The sequence below is a fragment of the Podarcis muralis genome, chromosome 5 (assembly GCF_964188315.1).
Source record: "Podarcis muralis chromosome 5, rPodMur119.hap1.1, whole genome shotgun sequence".
NCBI classification, from domain to species: domain Eukaryota; kingdom Metazoa; phylum Chordata; class Lepidosauria; order Squamata; family Lacertidae; genus Podarcis; species Podarcis muralis.
Window position 1 is genome coordinate 89,034,888 of NC_135659.1, and position 16,363 is coordinate 89,051,250.

Genomic DNA, 16,363 nt, shown 5'->3' on the forward strand with positions numbered 1-16,363 from the left:
CTTGGGCGATCAGCCTCCTGTCCAGCAAAACATTGTCTGCTGGACTTCCTGAACATTATTACCCACCTCTGGAGGGCTTAGGTGTGGTACCGGAAGCAGCAGTGACCATCAGTACTGGCATGATCTGCAATGGGAAGCTAGAAGGCATTTTAGATTTCCCACAATGTCCTGCCATAGTCCACACTCACAGCATACACTGAAAGCACTATGATACCACATTGACATACCCTCCAACATTTCTCTGATGAAGATAGGGACGTCCCATTCCATACTGATAATTTTACTCTTTATACCCCACACATCTTATTGGGTTGCCCCAGCAGCTCTGGGCAGCTTCCAACATATATATAAACATAATAAAACATTAAACATTTTTTTAAAAAACCCTTCCCTATACAGGTTTGCTTTCAGATGGCTTGGGGGTCAGATAACTCCATACCCTCCAAGATTTCTCCAAGAAAAATAGGGACGTCCTAAGGAAAAGCAGGACATTCCAGGATCAAATCAGAAACTGGGACGGCTTCTCTAAATCAGTGACACCCCTAGAAAATAAGGACACTTGGAGGGTCTGCATTAAACCATCATGGCTTCCCCCCAAAGAATTCTGGGAGCTGTAGTTTGCTAAGGGTGCTCAGCGTTATTAGGAAACCCCTATTCCTCCCACAGAGCTGCAATTCCCAGAGTGCCTTGGGAAGAAGAACTGAGTGTTTGACCACTCTAGGAATTGTAGTTTTGTGAGTGGAATAGCAGATACTTTTGGGACTTCCCCCAAAGGCTAATCATAGCTGGTGGTACCAATAGCCACACCTGACAAACAAGCCAACATTTTCTGTGAGGTTCAGGTAGGTTTTCACCTGAAATTTCACTTGAGGTAGAATTTTGGCAGCAACTCTGCATGTTATCTTGCTGCCTTTCTCACTGCAACTTAGAGATCAGTCTATTTCAGAAAATAATGCCCCCTGGTCTTACTTGATCAAGGTCAGATTATGACCTTTAGAGGCCCTAAGCACTTAAAAGATTTGGGTGCCCCCCCATATATCTTATTCAAAATATAAGCAATAATAAACCGTAAAATAAAATCATATTTTTCAAAATGAAACAAGCAAGATGGAAAATAATGATGTTGGGTTTTTTTTGTTTTTGTTTTGGTATACTTCTACTTTATTTATATTTGGTAGAAAAATCTCTTACTTTTTCTAACTGCAAAGTCTTTGATCAAATCCTTAAAACTAGTCTTACATAACACGTCTGCTTCTATACTTAGTAGAGACAAGGCATCCAGGCTGCCTTGGTGCATAGTTTTATGAAGATTTTGTGAAGATTTTATGAAGATTATCCACTCTGAGACCCCACAACTAATTCTCCCCTGGCCTCGTCGCTGGCCCAAGTAGGACCAATTCAGATAGCTAGCCCTGGGGATTATCTAATGCTTATTTCCCCTAAATACATTTCTGAATTTTGAATTTTATTGTTATTCATGTTTTTATACTGTATTTTATGCTGCTTTTACAATTAAGTGTTTTAAATTTGTTGTTAGCCGCCCTGAGCCCGGTTTTTGAACCAGGAAGGGCAGGGTATAAATAAAAAATTATTATTAATATTATTATTAGTTGTTGTTTTGTTGGGTTTTTTAAATATACTTCAACTGAGAAAATGAACACTCAGCTTCAGCAATTTGTGACCATTAATGTTAAAAATCCGGCAATGGAAAATTTCTATTGTGCCCCCCTTACCTTGATGCCCTAAGAACATTCTTATTTAATCCAGCCCTGTTCTTGATATCCTTGATGCCCTTCAGCCTGTTCAATATTTCTCTCATTTTCTTTAACCATCAATTTTGTTTCCCCTCCCTTCTCAGAGGAGATGGATCCATCCCCTGCAGTGCGTTCCGAATATCTGGTCTCAGGGATTCGAACTCCTCCTGTCCGAAGGAACAGCAAGCTAGCCACGTTGGGCAGGATCTTCAAGCCATGGAAATGGAGGAAAAAGAAAAACGAGAAACTAAAACAGACGTCAGCAGGTAAGTGGGGGAAATATATTTATTTTAACTTTGGCCAGGGACATGTATTATGGCAAAAAAGGGTTTGCAGGATTTGCCTGTCGTAAGAGAAGATCACATTTGTAAAGCATAAGCTGGGCCGTGCCTAGTCAAGTGCAGAAAAAGCAGAGAAATGTTCCGTAGATCGCAAAACATGGGTTTTTGAGATTATCAGTTTTTATTATTTAAAAAGGAAGTTTCAACCCCCCCCCCCCATGATAGCAGGGATAGGCTTGAAATTCTGTAGGTAGTCCCTGAAGAAAGCACAGGAGCTTGGCTGTTCAGGGTGATTTCAGGTGGTCATGGGAAGGGTTTAACATGCTTCCTAGGGACGCGGGTGGTGCTGTGGTCTAAGCTACTGAGGCTCTTGGGCTTGCCGATTGGAAGGTCGGCGGTTCCAATCCCCGCAATGGAGTGAGCTCCCATTGTTCTGTCCCAGCTCCTGCCAACCTAGCAGTTCGAAAGCATGCCAGTGCAAGTAGATAAATAGGTACTGCTGCAGTGGGAAGGTAAACGGCATTTCCGTGCACTCTGGCACTCGTCACAGTCCTTTGTGCACCAGTAGCGGTTTAGTCCCGCTGGCCACATGACCCGGAAAACTGTCTGTGGACAAACGCTGGCTCCCTTGGCCTGAAAGTTGCCATTGCCTTGACTTAACCATCCAGGGGTCCTTTACCTTTTACCTTAATATGCCCTGCGTAGTTCTGAGTCCCTCCTACAGACTAGGAGAAACTGAATAAATTAAGCAAAAAAACATTGATAATGTAAATATTTACCGTATTTTTCGCCCTATAGGACGCACTTTTTCCCCTCCAAAAATGAAGGGGAAATGTGTGTGCGTCCTATGGGGCGAATGCAGGCTTTCGTTGAAGCCTGGAGAGCGAGAGGGGTCGGTGCGCACCGACTCCTCTCACTCTCCAGGCTTCAGGAAGCTCTGCGCAACCCTCGGGAGACCGGCTCCGAGGGGTGCGCAGAGCTGCCTGCCGTCCCGGGCTCAGCGCAGCTCTGCGCGGCCACCGGGAGCCAGGCGCAAAGCCCTGCCCCGCTCCCAATGGCTGCGCAGAGCTGCCTGCAGTCCCGGGATCAGCGCACTTCTCCCCATCGCTAGCCCCACAAGCTCGGGGGACAGCGGGGAGGCAGAGTGCGCCTTCCCGCTGTTCCCCGACCTGGTTCTTCCAGCCCCACACCTGGGGGGGAAATAAATTTTTTTTCTTTATTTCCCCCCCAAAAAACTAGGTGCGTCCTATGGGCCGGAGCGTCCTATGGGGCGCAAAATACGGTACTTGCTGCAGAATCCAGACTTCCTTCCTACAGATTTTTTTTCTTTTTCTTTTCTTTCTTCAAAGTTTATCGCAGAGCCATCAAGGCCCTGCTTATAAGAGTTTAAGGCTGAATGCAGGCACTGTTTGGCAGGAAAAATCTCACCTCATGGTGGCTTTTCTAGTCACCCCCCTCTGGTTAAGGCATGGGGGGCAGAATGGGGGAATCCACACTTATACACCTTCTGTAGTGGAACCCCGATGTAAGTGGCTCCCATTGATTCAAAAAGGTTGAGAACCACTGTTTTTATGGGTACTGATTTCCCCCCTCAAAGTCGGGGGCCCTTGCCCAGGAATGCAAACGGAGGCCTTCACAGGTATTATGAAAACACAAACAAAAAATCACTTTAACTATATACCAATTATAATTTATCTTTCTGGCTTAGATTTCTGTTCTTTTAGAAATGCTCTATCTCTCACTAGCCCTTTGATTAAAAGAAGGGGCAGATACTTAAATAATAAGCGAGCAACCTTGTGGTCAGAAATAGCATTTTACTGCAAGAAGTGTTTGTGGGGAGTGAGGACGAAGAGAGTCACGATGCTCAGTAAGACTTAAAGGCCAAGGATTAAAGATTCAGTTGCAAAACAAGAAAAAAACAACCCACGAATTAAAACCTCTGTATTTTAGGATTATTTAAAAGTGGTTTTGAATACCTCATATTAACACAGGAGAACTCATAGCTTATTTAGTAGCTAGACCTAATGATTGGTTTATAATGACAGTGACTCATTGCAGAACCAGTGAGTTGGCCAGAAATATTGACAGCCCTGAGGAATGCAACCACATATGGTCTAAAATACGGAGGTGGGGTTTTTGCCCCCTCCCTCAATATACCCTGCTGCTTGTTATCCCTTTTCAACAGAGCTGAAAACGGGCCTTAATAAGCGTTGCTAGGCCTTGCCTAGCTGAAAGGAAACAAAGGTTAGGAATTCTTACAAGCAGTTACTGGAGTAGTCAAGCTGTTATTATGCGGCTCCACAGCAAGCTATGAGCCAAAATGAGCTTTTCCTGCTTGCATTTAGCTCCTCGTTGAACTTCTCTCAGCAAGACTTGTGGTTCCATCCAGCTGTGTGTCTTTTCCTTGTTCTTTCTGTTAGGAAATGCAAAGGCCACACTGTCAGGATAGGGAAAGGCTAGTGGAATCCACTCTGGTTTGGGTCCACTCCCCCCATAGTACACAAATATTGCAGAATTCTTTCCCCAAAAACCATCCTGGAAGGGTCGGGTTTTCCCCTTTTGGCCAGCGGGGGATGGGGGACGGGATGCTAGGGGAATTATTTATGTCCTGGCATTGCAGAACTAACTTTAGCACAGTACAGTATTATATTTGATCTCAAATGCCTTGGCTCCCGAACAAATCAGCTCCTGAATGTTCGAAACCCGGAAGTGAGTGTTCTGGTTTTCGGACGTTATTTTGGAACCTGAATGTCCGACGCGGGTTACACGGCTTTTGATTGGCTGCAGGAGCTTCCTGCAGCCAATCAGAAGCCCCACTTTTGGTTTCCAAACGTTTTGGAAGTTGAACGGACTTCCGGAACGGATTCCGTTCGACTTCCAAGGTACGACTGTACTATTATTTTAGAAAAAAGAGGTGTCGGAACTCACCATGAATGCCCACTTGAGAGGTGCCAGAACTGAGTCCGGCGAGTTCCAGCTGAAAAAAAAGCCTGGATTTAGCATAAACATTACCTTGCTTGATAAGATCAGAATTCCATCTAGCCTGGCAGTCTGTCTAAACTGCCCAGAATCATGGGACCATCTAGAGAAGCTGAATGTTGGAAGGTTCAGGATGGACCAAAAAAGTATTTCTTCAAAGTGTACATAGCTTAACTACAGAATTCATTCCCACAGAGAGAAATGGTAGCCATCAGTTTGGATGGCTTTAATGGAGGGTTGGACAGATCCATAGAAGGGTGGGGCTTGTTACTAACCATGGTACGTTAACTGTTGGAGACAGAATACTTCTGAATACCAGTTGTTGGGAACCAACTACAGGAGGGCAGAATGTTCTTGCACTTGGTTCCTGTTTTCAGGTTTTCCATAGGCATCTGGTTGTCCCCTGTGAGAAAAAGATGTTGGACTAGATGGGCTGCTGGCCTGATCCAGCAAAGCTTTTCTTATGTTGTAGAAATGGAACAAAATGAGGTTATTTGTCCCCAATTTGTCTCCAACATCAGACATTCAGCTCTGAGCAACACCCGGTCCCCTCCAACAGAGTATGGTCTGCTGGACCTCATCTACAGTGGGAAACTATGATGCAAATGCCATTTTGGACTTCCTACAATTCTCTGACGTAGCATCATTCCATAGCATCACAGGATCCAAGCCTTTCTTGCTATGTCTTTTGCTCTGGGGTTGTGGGGAGAGTTGGACTAGGGAACTTGCCCAAGTCTTTGAGTCGTGATTCAAAGCATGTGAGATGCTGGGAGGAGAGATGGGGACTTCCTTTGATGGCAGAAGCCACTTTACACTGTGTGTCTGTGCGATCCTATAAGCTAGTGTGTTGTAGTCGACAGAGGGCTGGATCTGGAAGACTTTGGAATCCCCATTCCACGATGAGGTCATTGGTTGACTTCAGGATTATCCGCCATGTCCATTTGCCCTAAAGAACTTGGAAGAAGGGTGGGATACAAAAGTTAAGAATGAGTAAGGCAGTCTGATCAATGGGAGGTGGGGAGGGTGAGAAAGAGAGACACTGCATTTAACCTCTCACTTGCTGTGACATCCTTCAAGTGTGACATCCTTCACCCATTCATGCAGGCTTCTTGTGTTCTTCATTTCCACGCTCTGTCTGCTCTGATGTTCCATGTTGACCATGCTCACCCCACAACACCCCTTTTTGCAGTGTTAGAGAAGAAGACAACCACAAGGCAAGGTCGGGACGAACTTATTAAGAAAGGCCTGCTGGAAATTATGGAACAAGGCAAGTGAAAACAATCTTTGTATTTTTATTCCCCCCCACTCCTTGCCATAGGAAACTGGAAGGGATCTCACTGTTTAAAACAAACAAACAAATCAATCATTTTAGATAGGTACTTTAGCACTCAGGGGGAACAATGAAGGGGGTCTAGACTAATGCCCCCCCCAGTGTTTTTCTTCTGTCTGTAGTGAAGGCATATGTATAGATTTTATAAGTGATTTTCAGCTTGGAAGACATTTTGCCATGTAAACATTATATCAAAATAACACCACCACCACATTTTGTTCCTGTAAAACCCACATGCAATACATACATGCTGAGAAACCATCCTCCAATTTTTGCAAAGTTTTCTGAAGTCCCTCGAGATGTTATATTTTTGAAAACATCTGCAGCCCACCTTTCCTTCCAGGAGCACAAAGTGATGTACATGGTCCTTCCCTTACCCATTTTATCCTCACAATACCCCTGTGATGCACATTAGACTGAGAGGAAACGACTCACCCAAAGTCACTCACTGAACCTCATGGCTGGGTGAAGATTCAAAGCCTGGTTTCCCAAGTCTTTTTCCAACACTCTAACCACTACACCACCCTGATTCTAACTCCCATCAGCCTTAGATGGCCTTAGATGATGGAAGCTGTTGTCCAGCAACATCTGGAGCGCCACAGGTTCCCCATCCGTGCTTTGCTCTAATGGTTAACCCATTTCTGGTTCAATATTTGAAACAAACAGAGGCGAGGAAACTCGTGCATCATTTTTTAGCCAATAATTTCTGTACCTCTGCTCTGTCATTGGCATGGCTTGCGTGGTTACACCATTGACTCCATCACACATTTGCCTTCTCCTCTGTTCCACTTTCCTCTTCTCTTCCAAACATCTCTGGAGAAGAGAAGAGCAAGAACTGGGGTGTTGTTTTTTGTTTCATTCTCGTCTTTGCCATGGTCCTATGTTGCCAAAGAAAGCTTCGAGTGAGCAAATTTACAACGCAACACCGTCTGTCTAGGCAGGAGAGTTTGAATAATGGGTAGCCAAGAGCAATCTAGCATGATCCATGTTCTTCCTTCCCAACACGATGGATGCCTTGAGTCTCGGGGGGTTTACTTTACAGTTTTAGTAACACATGCTGTTTATTAACCTCTGTTTAAAATTCACCCACAATGTCTTTTTAAAGAACTGTCCATAAGCCTGTTCCTAGGTACGCGGCAGTTACGTCCTCATCTTTTGCAATTAAGCACTGTTTTAATGCAAGGGTTTGCGGTTGTCAGATCTGCATTATTACGCTCAGCAAAGTGCATTAAATCTTGGAAGGCTCTGGAGCTTCTGTTGTACCAGAGGAATGCCACAGTTACTAAAAGTGGAATCATAGAATTGTAGAGCTGGAAGGGACCTCGAGGGTCATCTAGTCCAACCCCCTGCAATGCAGGAATCACAAGCCCAGTGTAAAATGCATTACTGTTACATTATCTTATTGCACCAGAAACACAAAATCCTACCACCTGAGACCAACGTAGTATATGACAACTTCCAGTTGTGTTTGCAGGAATTTCTGAGATGATCTGTGCAAAGTGTTTCAAGCACTTTAAAGTATGACATAAATGCAGATATGATTATAGCTTTAAAATGCAAAATTGGAGGTAACTGCACTGAAGAATGAACAATAATTATCAGATCTGTAGGTTTCCCTAACAGACATCCAAAAGGGGTCTCAATAAACTGAACAATTTTGTTGTGGATTTGCAACCAGCTCCTGCAAATTTATAGCGTGTAGGATCAGGCATCCAGTGAAGAGCTGAGAATCCAAAAAGCTTCAGATATCGTTACCTAAACATTACAGTTTTCTCAGCTTTGAAGCTGTTTAAATACATTTAGAAGTATGTAGAAACATAGTTGATTAAAGGACACTGAAGAAGAATCAAAATGTTTGTGCCCAAATTGGATCCCCTTGGGGGTGTTCCTTTTCCTCCTGGCTTCATGCACAAAAGTGACCAGATAATATCTAGAAATGCAGTAAAAAGTCAAGCTTCGGAGAGATTTTGGGTGACATTTTTTTTTTAGCTCTTAACTGAGTAATGCCCACAGCTAGAAGCAGTGGGGAGACAGTGCAGGGATGGAACTTAACGGATGGGAGCCCAGAAGACCACTGACACCCCTAACCCTTATCTGAGCATGTATAGTATACTGAAGAACTGAATTATCAGAGTTGAAAATACGGTTCCTATTTTTTATTTTTTTAAAAAGTGGGTGTGAGGTTGGAAGGAAGGAAGCTAAGAGTGGGAAGAGGGAATGAAGAATGGGCTGTTCTATTGTAATAATGTGAAAACCCTAATAAATTATAGGGGGAGAGAGAGAGAGAGAGAGAGAGAGAGAGAGAGAGAGAGAGAGAGAAATGCATCTAATCCAATGTGAAGCATCTGAAGTCCAATTGCAGAGAGTTGAGCATGTCTTAGGAAATGCTGTGTAACCAGTTTCAGGCAGCACTAAGATGTTGGGCATATAGAGGAAGGGAGGAATTATCATCTCCATAGTGTAGCACACTTTTTAAATGTGGGTTGGATGAAAGGTAGAGAAACTCTGCTATCAAAATGTATTGGGCTGGCCCTGGAAGGGAGAGCACTATACTTCGAGTTCCAGGAACCAAACTAGAACATAGTCCCATCAACCAGAGATCCTTTGCTAGGCTCAGGGGGATCTCCAGAAACTAGCCCTTCTTGTGCATCTCCTCCCTGTCCCTGTCCACCGTAATGAATCCCCGCCCCTTTTTGTCCATCACTTTTTCTCTCAGTGGATGCTTTGTCTGAAGAATAAGCTACTTGCAAGTTCTGCCTCTGTCATTTTCGCTTGTTCTTTCTGTGTGGCTCCCATGTCCTCTCCTTCAACTCTCCTTAAATTTCCTCGTCTTGCCATGTCTGGGGACCTGTTTCTCCTTCGCTTACTTGATCTGTAGTTCAGGAGTGGCTACCTAGCTTTTTTTGGCTTAAAGGCTGCCTTCTTTGTTTGAATAATCCATAATGGGCATGGTCCAAACAGTTGAGGCCATTCCACACTAACTCTCTCATGGAGGGGTATCTCTGGCTGCTAGCCACAATATCAGTTGATGCGAACTGTGGGTGGAGGGCATGGTACTGCATTCAGCTTCTGCTTGTGGGCTTCCTATAGACATCTGGTTGGCCACTGTGAGAAAAAGGATGTTGGACTAGATGGGCCGATGGGAGACACAGAGGCATACCAACAAACAAACGTGTTTGCATTAGGGGATGTCCTGAAGTAGAGGACCTTATGCATTATATCTTGCGCTGCCCCTTATATTATGAAGCAAGAGAAAGATTTTTAGCACCTATAATGACAAGGTCCCCTGGCCAGAACCCCTATGACATGATTTTATATCTCCTCGCAGACACAGATAAGTATGTGACCTGGCGTGTAACACTCTTTGCAACTTCCGCTAGGAAAATTAGAGCAAATTATATAGCCAAGGTAGCCACCAACTGTAAAGGAGGTGAATTTATTTGACCCTATCAAGCTATATTTTATCCTTATCACCAAACTCTGAATATAATTGCACACTGTATTAATTAACATCATTTTTAATATATTAGTGGCCATGTGATAATTTTAGCTTATAAATTTTATTGTTTAATGTCTTAATTTGTATATTAAGGTACTTTTATAGCTCTGTTTAGAGTAGGTAATGTCTTGATAACATAAATGTTTTTTGTATCAATCCAGCATCTTTTCTTTTAATTGTTGAAGGATTCTGTGTACATTGCGGCAGCCTTTGAATATGTGCAATAAAACTGACTGACTGACTAGATGGGCCACTTGCCTGATCCTGCAGGGTTCTTATATTATTATATTCTTATAATCCCTGTCTCTCACACAGCGCACACTCATGCACATGCATGTGTGCACATGTATACAGACCATAGATACAGCTCTCCTTCCCTCGCTCCCTGTCTCTCTCTTTCTCTCACTTACACACATCCAGGAGCGGCTGTTGCCCTTGACCTACCAGCAGTGACATCCCTGTTACTTACCAGAAGGGGGAGACAATGGAAGGATGGACTCTGCTGATGCGCCTGCATGGCCTCCAGCTCTCTCTTCGTAAGCCAGGAGGGTGCGCTGTGCTGCGCCTCTTCACTCACTTCTCCTGCATGCACCTGACACCACACATACTGCCAACAGTGACTAGCAATAGCTGTCTGAGGTTTCAGGCAGGAGTCTTCCCTAGCCATACTTGGAGATGCCAGGGCCTGAATCTGAGGCCTTCTGCATGCAGAGCAGATACTGTATTCTGAGAGCCAGTGTGGTGGTGTGGTTAAGAGTGGTAGATTCATAATCTGGGGAACCGGGTCCAGGTCTCTGCTCCTCCACATCCAGCTGCTGGGTGACCTTGGGCCAGTCACACTTCTCTGAAGTCTCTCAGCCCCACTCACCTCACAGAGTGTTTGTTGTGGGGGAGGAAGGGAAAGGAGAATGTTAGCCGCTTTGAGACTCCTTCAAGTAGTGATAAAGCGGGATATCAAATCCAAACTACTACTACTACTACTACTACTACTACTACTACTACTACTACTATTCTTCTTCTTCTTCTTCTTCTTCTTCTTCTTCTTCTTCTTCTTCTTCTTCTTCTTCTTCATTGCAAAGGCCTCAGCCTTGATGCCTGCCTCCCATACCCTCCAACATTCCTAAGATGAAAATAGAGACATTTCTCACTCCCCCTCCCAAATGACCCTCCTTGCCCCCCCCTTTATATGTCCTCCCGCCCACAGAGCATTTCCTATCAGAAGAAGGGCAAGTGCCACTACCGCCACACCAATGGGACACAGAACACACAGCCTCTGCCCACCTGAGAAAACCCATTCTAGTCTTTGGTAGATTTACAAAAAAAGAAGAAAAAAGTACACACTTTGAGGGTATGGTCTCCTCCTCTGCTGCATCTAGGAAAGCATTTGAGATATAATTTGCAAAGCTTCCAAGATCAATCTGTTGAGTTAGGAGATACTGGGAATTTCCTTTCCTATGGTTTACCAGTAGCAGTGGAGGAGCAACCAGGCCTTAAGCCCAGAGTCTCCACTGCTGCAAACTCTCCTCACCTCTGGTCTATTCACCCCCTTCGACAGGGTATCGGGAGATTGTGAATCTTCTACTCTTCTTCTTCTGAGCTACAGCTCTGCTCACCTCCTGCACCACCAGCCCTGCTTGCCTTCAAAACCCATGCCACTGCTTTCCTTGTAAACACCACAGGACCACTTTTCTCATACGGCTCCTCAGAATACAAAGTAAACGTTGATGGGGATTCCTCCCCTCCCCACATTTCTGCAGCTTGTCTCTGCTACAAAAGTGTAGGGTGTCACCCAAACGACCAGATTTTATAGTGCACAAGAAAGGAAAGACAAAAGACACGGGCAGCAAACAATGCGGGTGGCAGTTAATATGCCAATGACTATGTATGGGCTGGCTTCACAATGAGTTGAAACATAGGCAATGAACTCCCTTCTCTCCCTCCTCGCAGCGTATCATAGCAACTGTGCTGCTGCAAAGGCTATTTTAAGAACAGTAACTTTTCTCCGAACGTGATTACGAGGCAGAGTGGGCGAGCTCAGCCTATAAAAATGTTGCGCTGGGAGCTCTGCAGCATGCAGACTAGGCTTCCCCATGTCCTCAGATTGCAAGCAGCGTGAAATGCTGGGTCTGAGTGCCCTTGATGAAACGGGGGGGGGGGGGGGGGAGGTTGAGCTCCATAGAAACTCCTTTCAATCACCACTCCAGAAACTTGTAATGAAATAGTAACAAGGATAAGCCGGTCTTGTCATCAGCTTCTGATGAAGGGTGTCTCAAATGGAGGGATGTGAATTCTCTGGCCGGAGATCATTCCAGGTTCCTCACCCATGTTCCTCTTCCAGTAATTGCTTTGGTTTGGATTATAGTGCTGAGCCTATTATTTCTGAGGCAGGGAGGTTGAAGGAAGACCAGTTTCAGTAAGGAAAACATGGCAATGCTCTGGCTCGGAGCAGAAAATAATGAAGGATACTCAGCCCTCAGTGTATTGTTTACATTGGCCTAATAGATTCCACCACCCCTGTCTTCTGAATTATTTGGGATCCGATCATGTCAGATCAACAGCAAAGGTGGTTTTTAAAAATGTGACTCCCACATAAGCTTGCGCATGGGAAACACAGAAGTTGAAAACAGAAGTATATATATTTCCTTCTGGCTTCTGAAAATGGATCCAGGCTGGGTTTATTCCCCACCCCCTTTTAAAGAAAAATCAAATTGTGTACACATTTTATGTAATTTAAATTATACATAGGAAAATGTCAGTGGCTGATTTGAATGAATACTATAGACCTGCTCTCACATCAAAACAGCATATATCCTCATAGGTTAGTTTTTTTTCTCCATGGCTTCACATTTTACAGTTTTTGGAGGGAACTCTCTTCTCTGAGTTTGCAATACATGTGTCATGTCTGACAATCACATACAGTGAATTTGAAACGACAACAACACAGTTTTCAGAGAAATGGTCTACATTGGTCTCTTGTAGCAAAACAACAAAGGGTCTTGTGACACTTTAAAGACTAATACGTTTAGCCTAGCATAATCATTTGAGGTGTACAACCCATTTCATCAGAGGCATTGAATGAGGTCATCAGCTGTCAGGTAACATCTGGGGATGTCACTCCTTGCATCTGCTGATGGGGACTGTGGTCAACAAAAGCTTATGTCATAATAAATTTGTTAGCCTTTAAGGTGCCACAAGACTCTTTGTGGGATTTTGGTCTGTGTATACTCAATGTACGTATACTGGAAAGGTGTGCCTGATAGCTACATTCTAACATGTGCACAGAGAAGGCAAATCTTACTTGTTTCATGTGCTGCATGCTAATACTTACCCAAGTTTGCCTTTCGTGAATACATTTTGTAGCACATGTTGCAGCCTGCATTGTGTTGTATTTTCAGACTTAGGGAACTGTCCCTGGTGCTGATTTCTCATTTGCTTTTTAAGAAATTCCCTAATCGCCCACATGGTTCCGTATACTGTAATCGTATGAACCATGTTGATAGTAAACTAATAAAAAGCAAGGAAAAAATAAATAGATCCCATGGAGTTGGGTTAAATTGTTTGGGAGAGTAGGGATATACCTACATGCACTAATAAGGGAAAGCATACAGCCTTGAGCTATTTTGGTTTGCTCTGTCCTTGCACCTCCCTTATCGGGTGCTTCAACTTCTTTGTGATCAAAAGCATCCTATGGTCTCCTCTAGTGGTCTGTAATGGAAAGAAAGAAATTCAACTTCCATTACGCAGCTTACTTCACTCCAGCTGCCATGAAAGAGGCAAGAGGCAAGCAGAGCTTAAGTAGTCGCTTTAAAACGTACAAGAAATGCATTCCACAAGGCCATTCTCATTCCTAAGATGAGGAAATATCTTATAAACTCAGTTAATTTCAACCTAGCAAAATGCCCATCAAATGCCATTAAATCAGGTAGGGTATGCAGGGAAAGCCAGGAATCCAGGGAGATACAGTATATTTCTGTATGCTCTGCACACACAAAGTCAAAGTTCATTCCTCCCCCAGTCCTTGCCAGTGAGAGATGGGCCACTTATGTTCAGGGATACATTTCACCTGTACCACAATTGCGCCTCCAAATGATTGTGGGTTTTGTTCTCACTATATATGCAAGAAAGTAAACTGGTGAATCTAGATGAGAGCTGGTCCTGCCATGTGGATTAGACAAATTCATGAAAGGTAAGGTTATCAATGGCTGCTGGCCACAAGAGCTATGATCTATGTCCACTGTCAGAGGAAGTATGCCTCTGAATGCCAGTTGCTGGAAGTCACAAGTAGGATGAGTGCTATTGCACTTAGGTCTTGCTTGTGGGCTTCCCATAGTCATCTGGCTGTCTGTCATGAGAACAGGATGCTAAACTGCATGGGCCTTTGGTCTGATCCATCAGGGTTTGTTGCTATGTTCTTACATCAGGATGAAATAACATGCTTTAGGCAGCACCATGTGGAGGAGGAAAATAGATGAAGACAGGACTTGGTGACGGAATGGTCAGCACATTGGCCCTAGCCTAGCACTATTTAGGATCCACTTAAGGCAGGAAAATCATGTCTTGAGCCTTCAAAGTTTCGGGCCTATGCTTAAAGTGGGGGCTAAGCCTGTTTCCGTGCTTGGTGACCCCAGGTAATGAGAATTAACTCTGTTCCTAACTGCATGGTCCAATCTCACTATCTGTATAGCATAACCTTGAGCTCTACTAGCATGTGAAGAAATACTGGAATGTCTGTCTATCCTCTCCCTGTCATTATTCCCTCCCTCCAAACATTGCACCTCCACCACACATGGATAAGTGTTTGTATCTCATGTAGAACACCACCAGCACTTATTTAAAGACATTGTGTATATATCTAGTCTGCATGCTTCCACGGCAGTCCATCCCATAGCACTACTATGGAGGTCGTGCACTGCATCATTTATTGGTTTGTTTAGAGCACCTGCATACAGCACCCTTAAAACAGGGGTTCCCAGGCTGGTTTTCTGAGAACCACCCAACGAGGCCCTCCTTTAACTCAGAACCGTAGCATGGGAAGTGGGCGTCAGAAAATCCTTAATGGTTTAACTAATGAGAGAATGTCATGGTGTCCTAGATTCTGAAAGCAAAGCAGCAACTGGTGCCACCAGAGCAATGCTGAGTGACCCTTCATCCCCCACATGCCAGGCACTTACCTCAGAAGAGACGCGGCAGGAACATATATCAGCCACAACCAATGCCACCTCACTTGGCGAGGAGCTGCATTCAGAAGAGCTGAGAGAAGATTCAGGTATTGGCTTTGCAACGGTATTGGCCTTCTTTCCATTCCGCTGAGCTGCAATTGAGTCAGTTTGATGCCACGGTAGGATGTGGTGTTGGGCTGGCCCTATTCTTCTTCCCGAGACCAGAAGCTCTCTACCATTTTACTGAAAGAAACTATGATTGAGACTGTATGTAACTGGAGGTAGCATGTTGTCCAGCTCAGGCCCTCTCTGTACTACAGGTTAAAAGCAGTATCATGCCACATGGCTTTCCCCAAGGAATGATGAGAAGTGTAGTTTGTTAAGGGTGCTCTGAGTTGTAAGGAGACCCCCCTATTCCCCTCAGTTTCTTTGATTCCCAAAGTTCCCTATGAAGAGGGATCAAATGTTAAACCACTCTGGGACTTGTAGCTCTGTGAGGGGAATAGGGGTCTTCTAACCAATGCTCAAGGGACGCGGGTGGCGCTGTGGGTAAAACCTCAGCGCCTAGGACTTGCCGATCGCATGGTCAGCGGTTCGAATCCCCGCGGCGGGGTGCGCTCCCGTCGTTCGGTCCCAGCGCCTGCCAACCTAGCAGTTCGAAAGCACCCCTGGGTGCAAGTAGATAAATAGGGACCGCTTACCAGCGGGAAGGTAAACGGCGTTCCGTGTCACGCTGGCCATGTGACCCGGAAGTGTCTGCGGACAGCGCTGGCTCCCAGCCTATAGAGTGAGATGAGCGCACAATCCTAGAGTCTGGCAAGACTGGCCCGTACCGGCAGGGGTACCTTTACCTTTACCTTTAACCAATGCTCAAAAGCTTGCCCTGGCAGCCCATATATAACCAGGACAGATTCAAGGTTCTAGCATTAATTTACAATTTGGGTTCCAGATACCTTTGTTAGAATTCCTGCTCCATGACTGCAGTCATGGGATTGTTGTCTATCCCATGACGGTATATGTTTTGACTCCACAAAGTGGGAAGTGACGGAGACAGGATGTTTGTGTTACTGTGTTCCGTGAAGTGGGACTATTGTCCTTTGTTCTTTCTCTTTGCTGTCTGATGCTAGAGAGTGAGGGAGCCATGTTGCAGTGCTCCATGTGTTTTTATATGTTAATAAAGTAGATTAGCCAAAATGCTGAGTTGCTGAGGCCTGTTATGTATGATGTGCAAACTCTGCAGATCCCTAAGTGTGCCGGTGTCGGTTGGCATAGGTCACTGTGATGTTCGGGCAGAAGAAAGCTTTTGAAGCTCCCAAACGATCGACCAGGAGGGAGGGAACATGCCAGTCGGGCATGTGTCT

General features: G+C 44.7%; 1 protein-coding gene across 4 annotated transcripts in view; it reads left to right on the plus strand.

The window, feature by feature from the left end:
- Positions 1 to 16,363, plus strand: part of PHACTR3 (phosphatase and actin regulator 3) — a 214,040-nt gene that overhangs the window by 96,678 nt on the left and 100,999 nt on the right. The window contains exons 2-4 of one of the 4 annotated variants that reach the window (XM_028735353.2): positions 1,859 to 2,020; positions 6,204 to 6,281; positions 14,936 to 15,109. In XM_028735353.2, coding sequence (XP_028591186.2) covers positions 1,859 to 2,020; positions 6,204 to 6,281; positions 14,936 to 15,109 — 414 coding nt within the window. The remainder of the gene's footprint in view (positions 1 to 1,858; positions 2,021 to 6,203; positions 6,282 to 14,935; positions 15,110 to 16,363) is intronic. The other 3 variants (XM_028735355.2, XM_028735354.2, XM_028735357.2) reach the window with 3 other exon arrangements.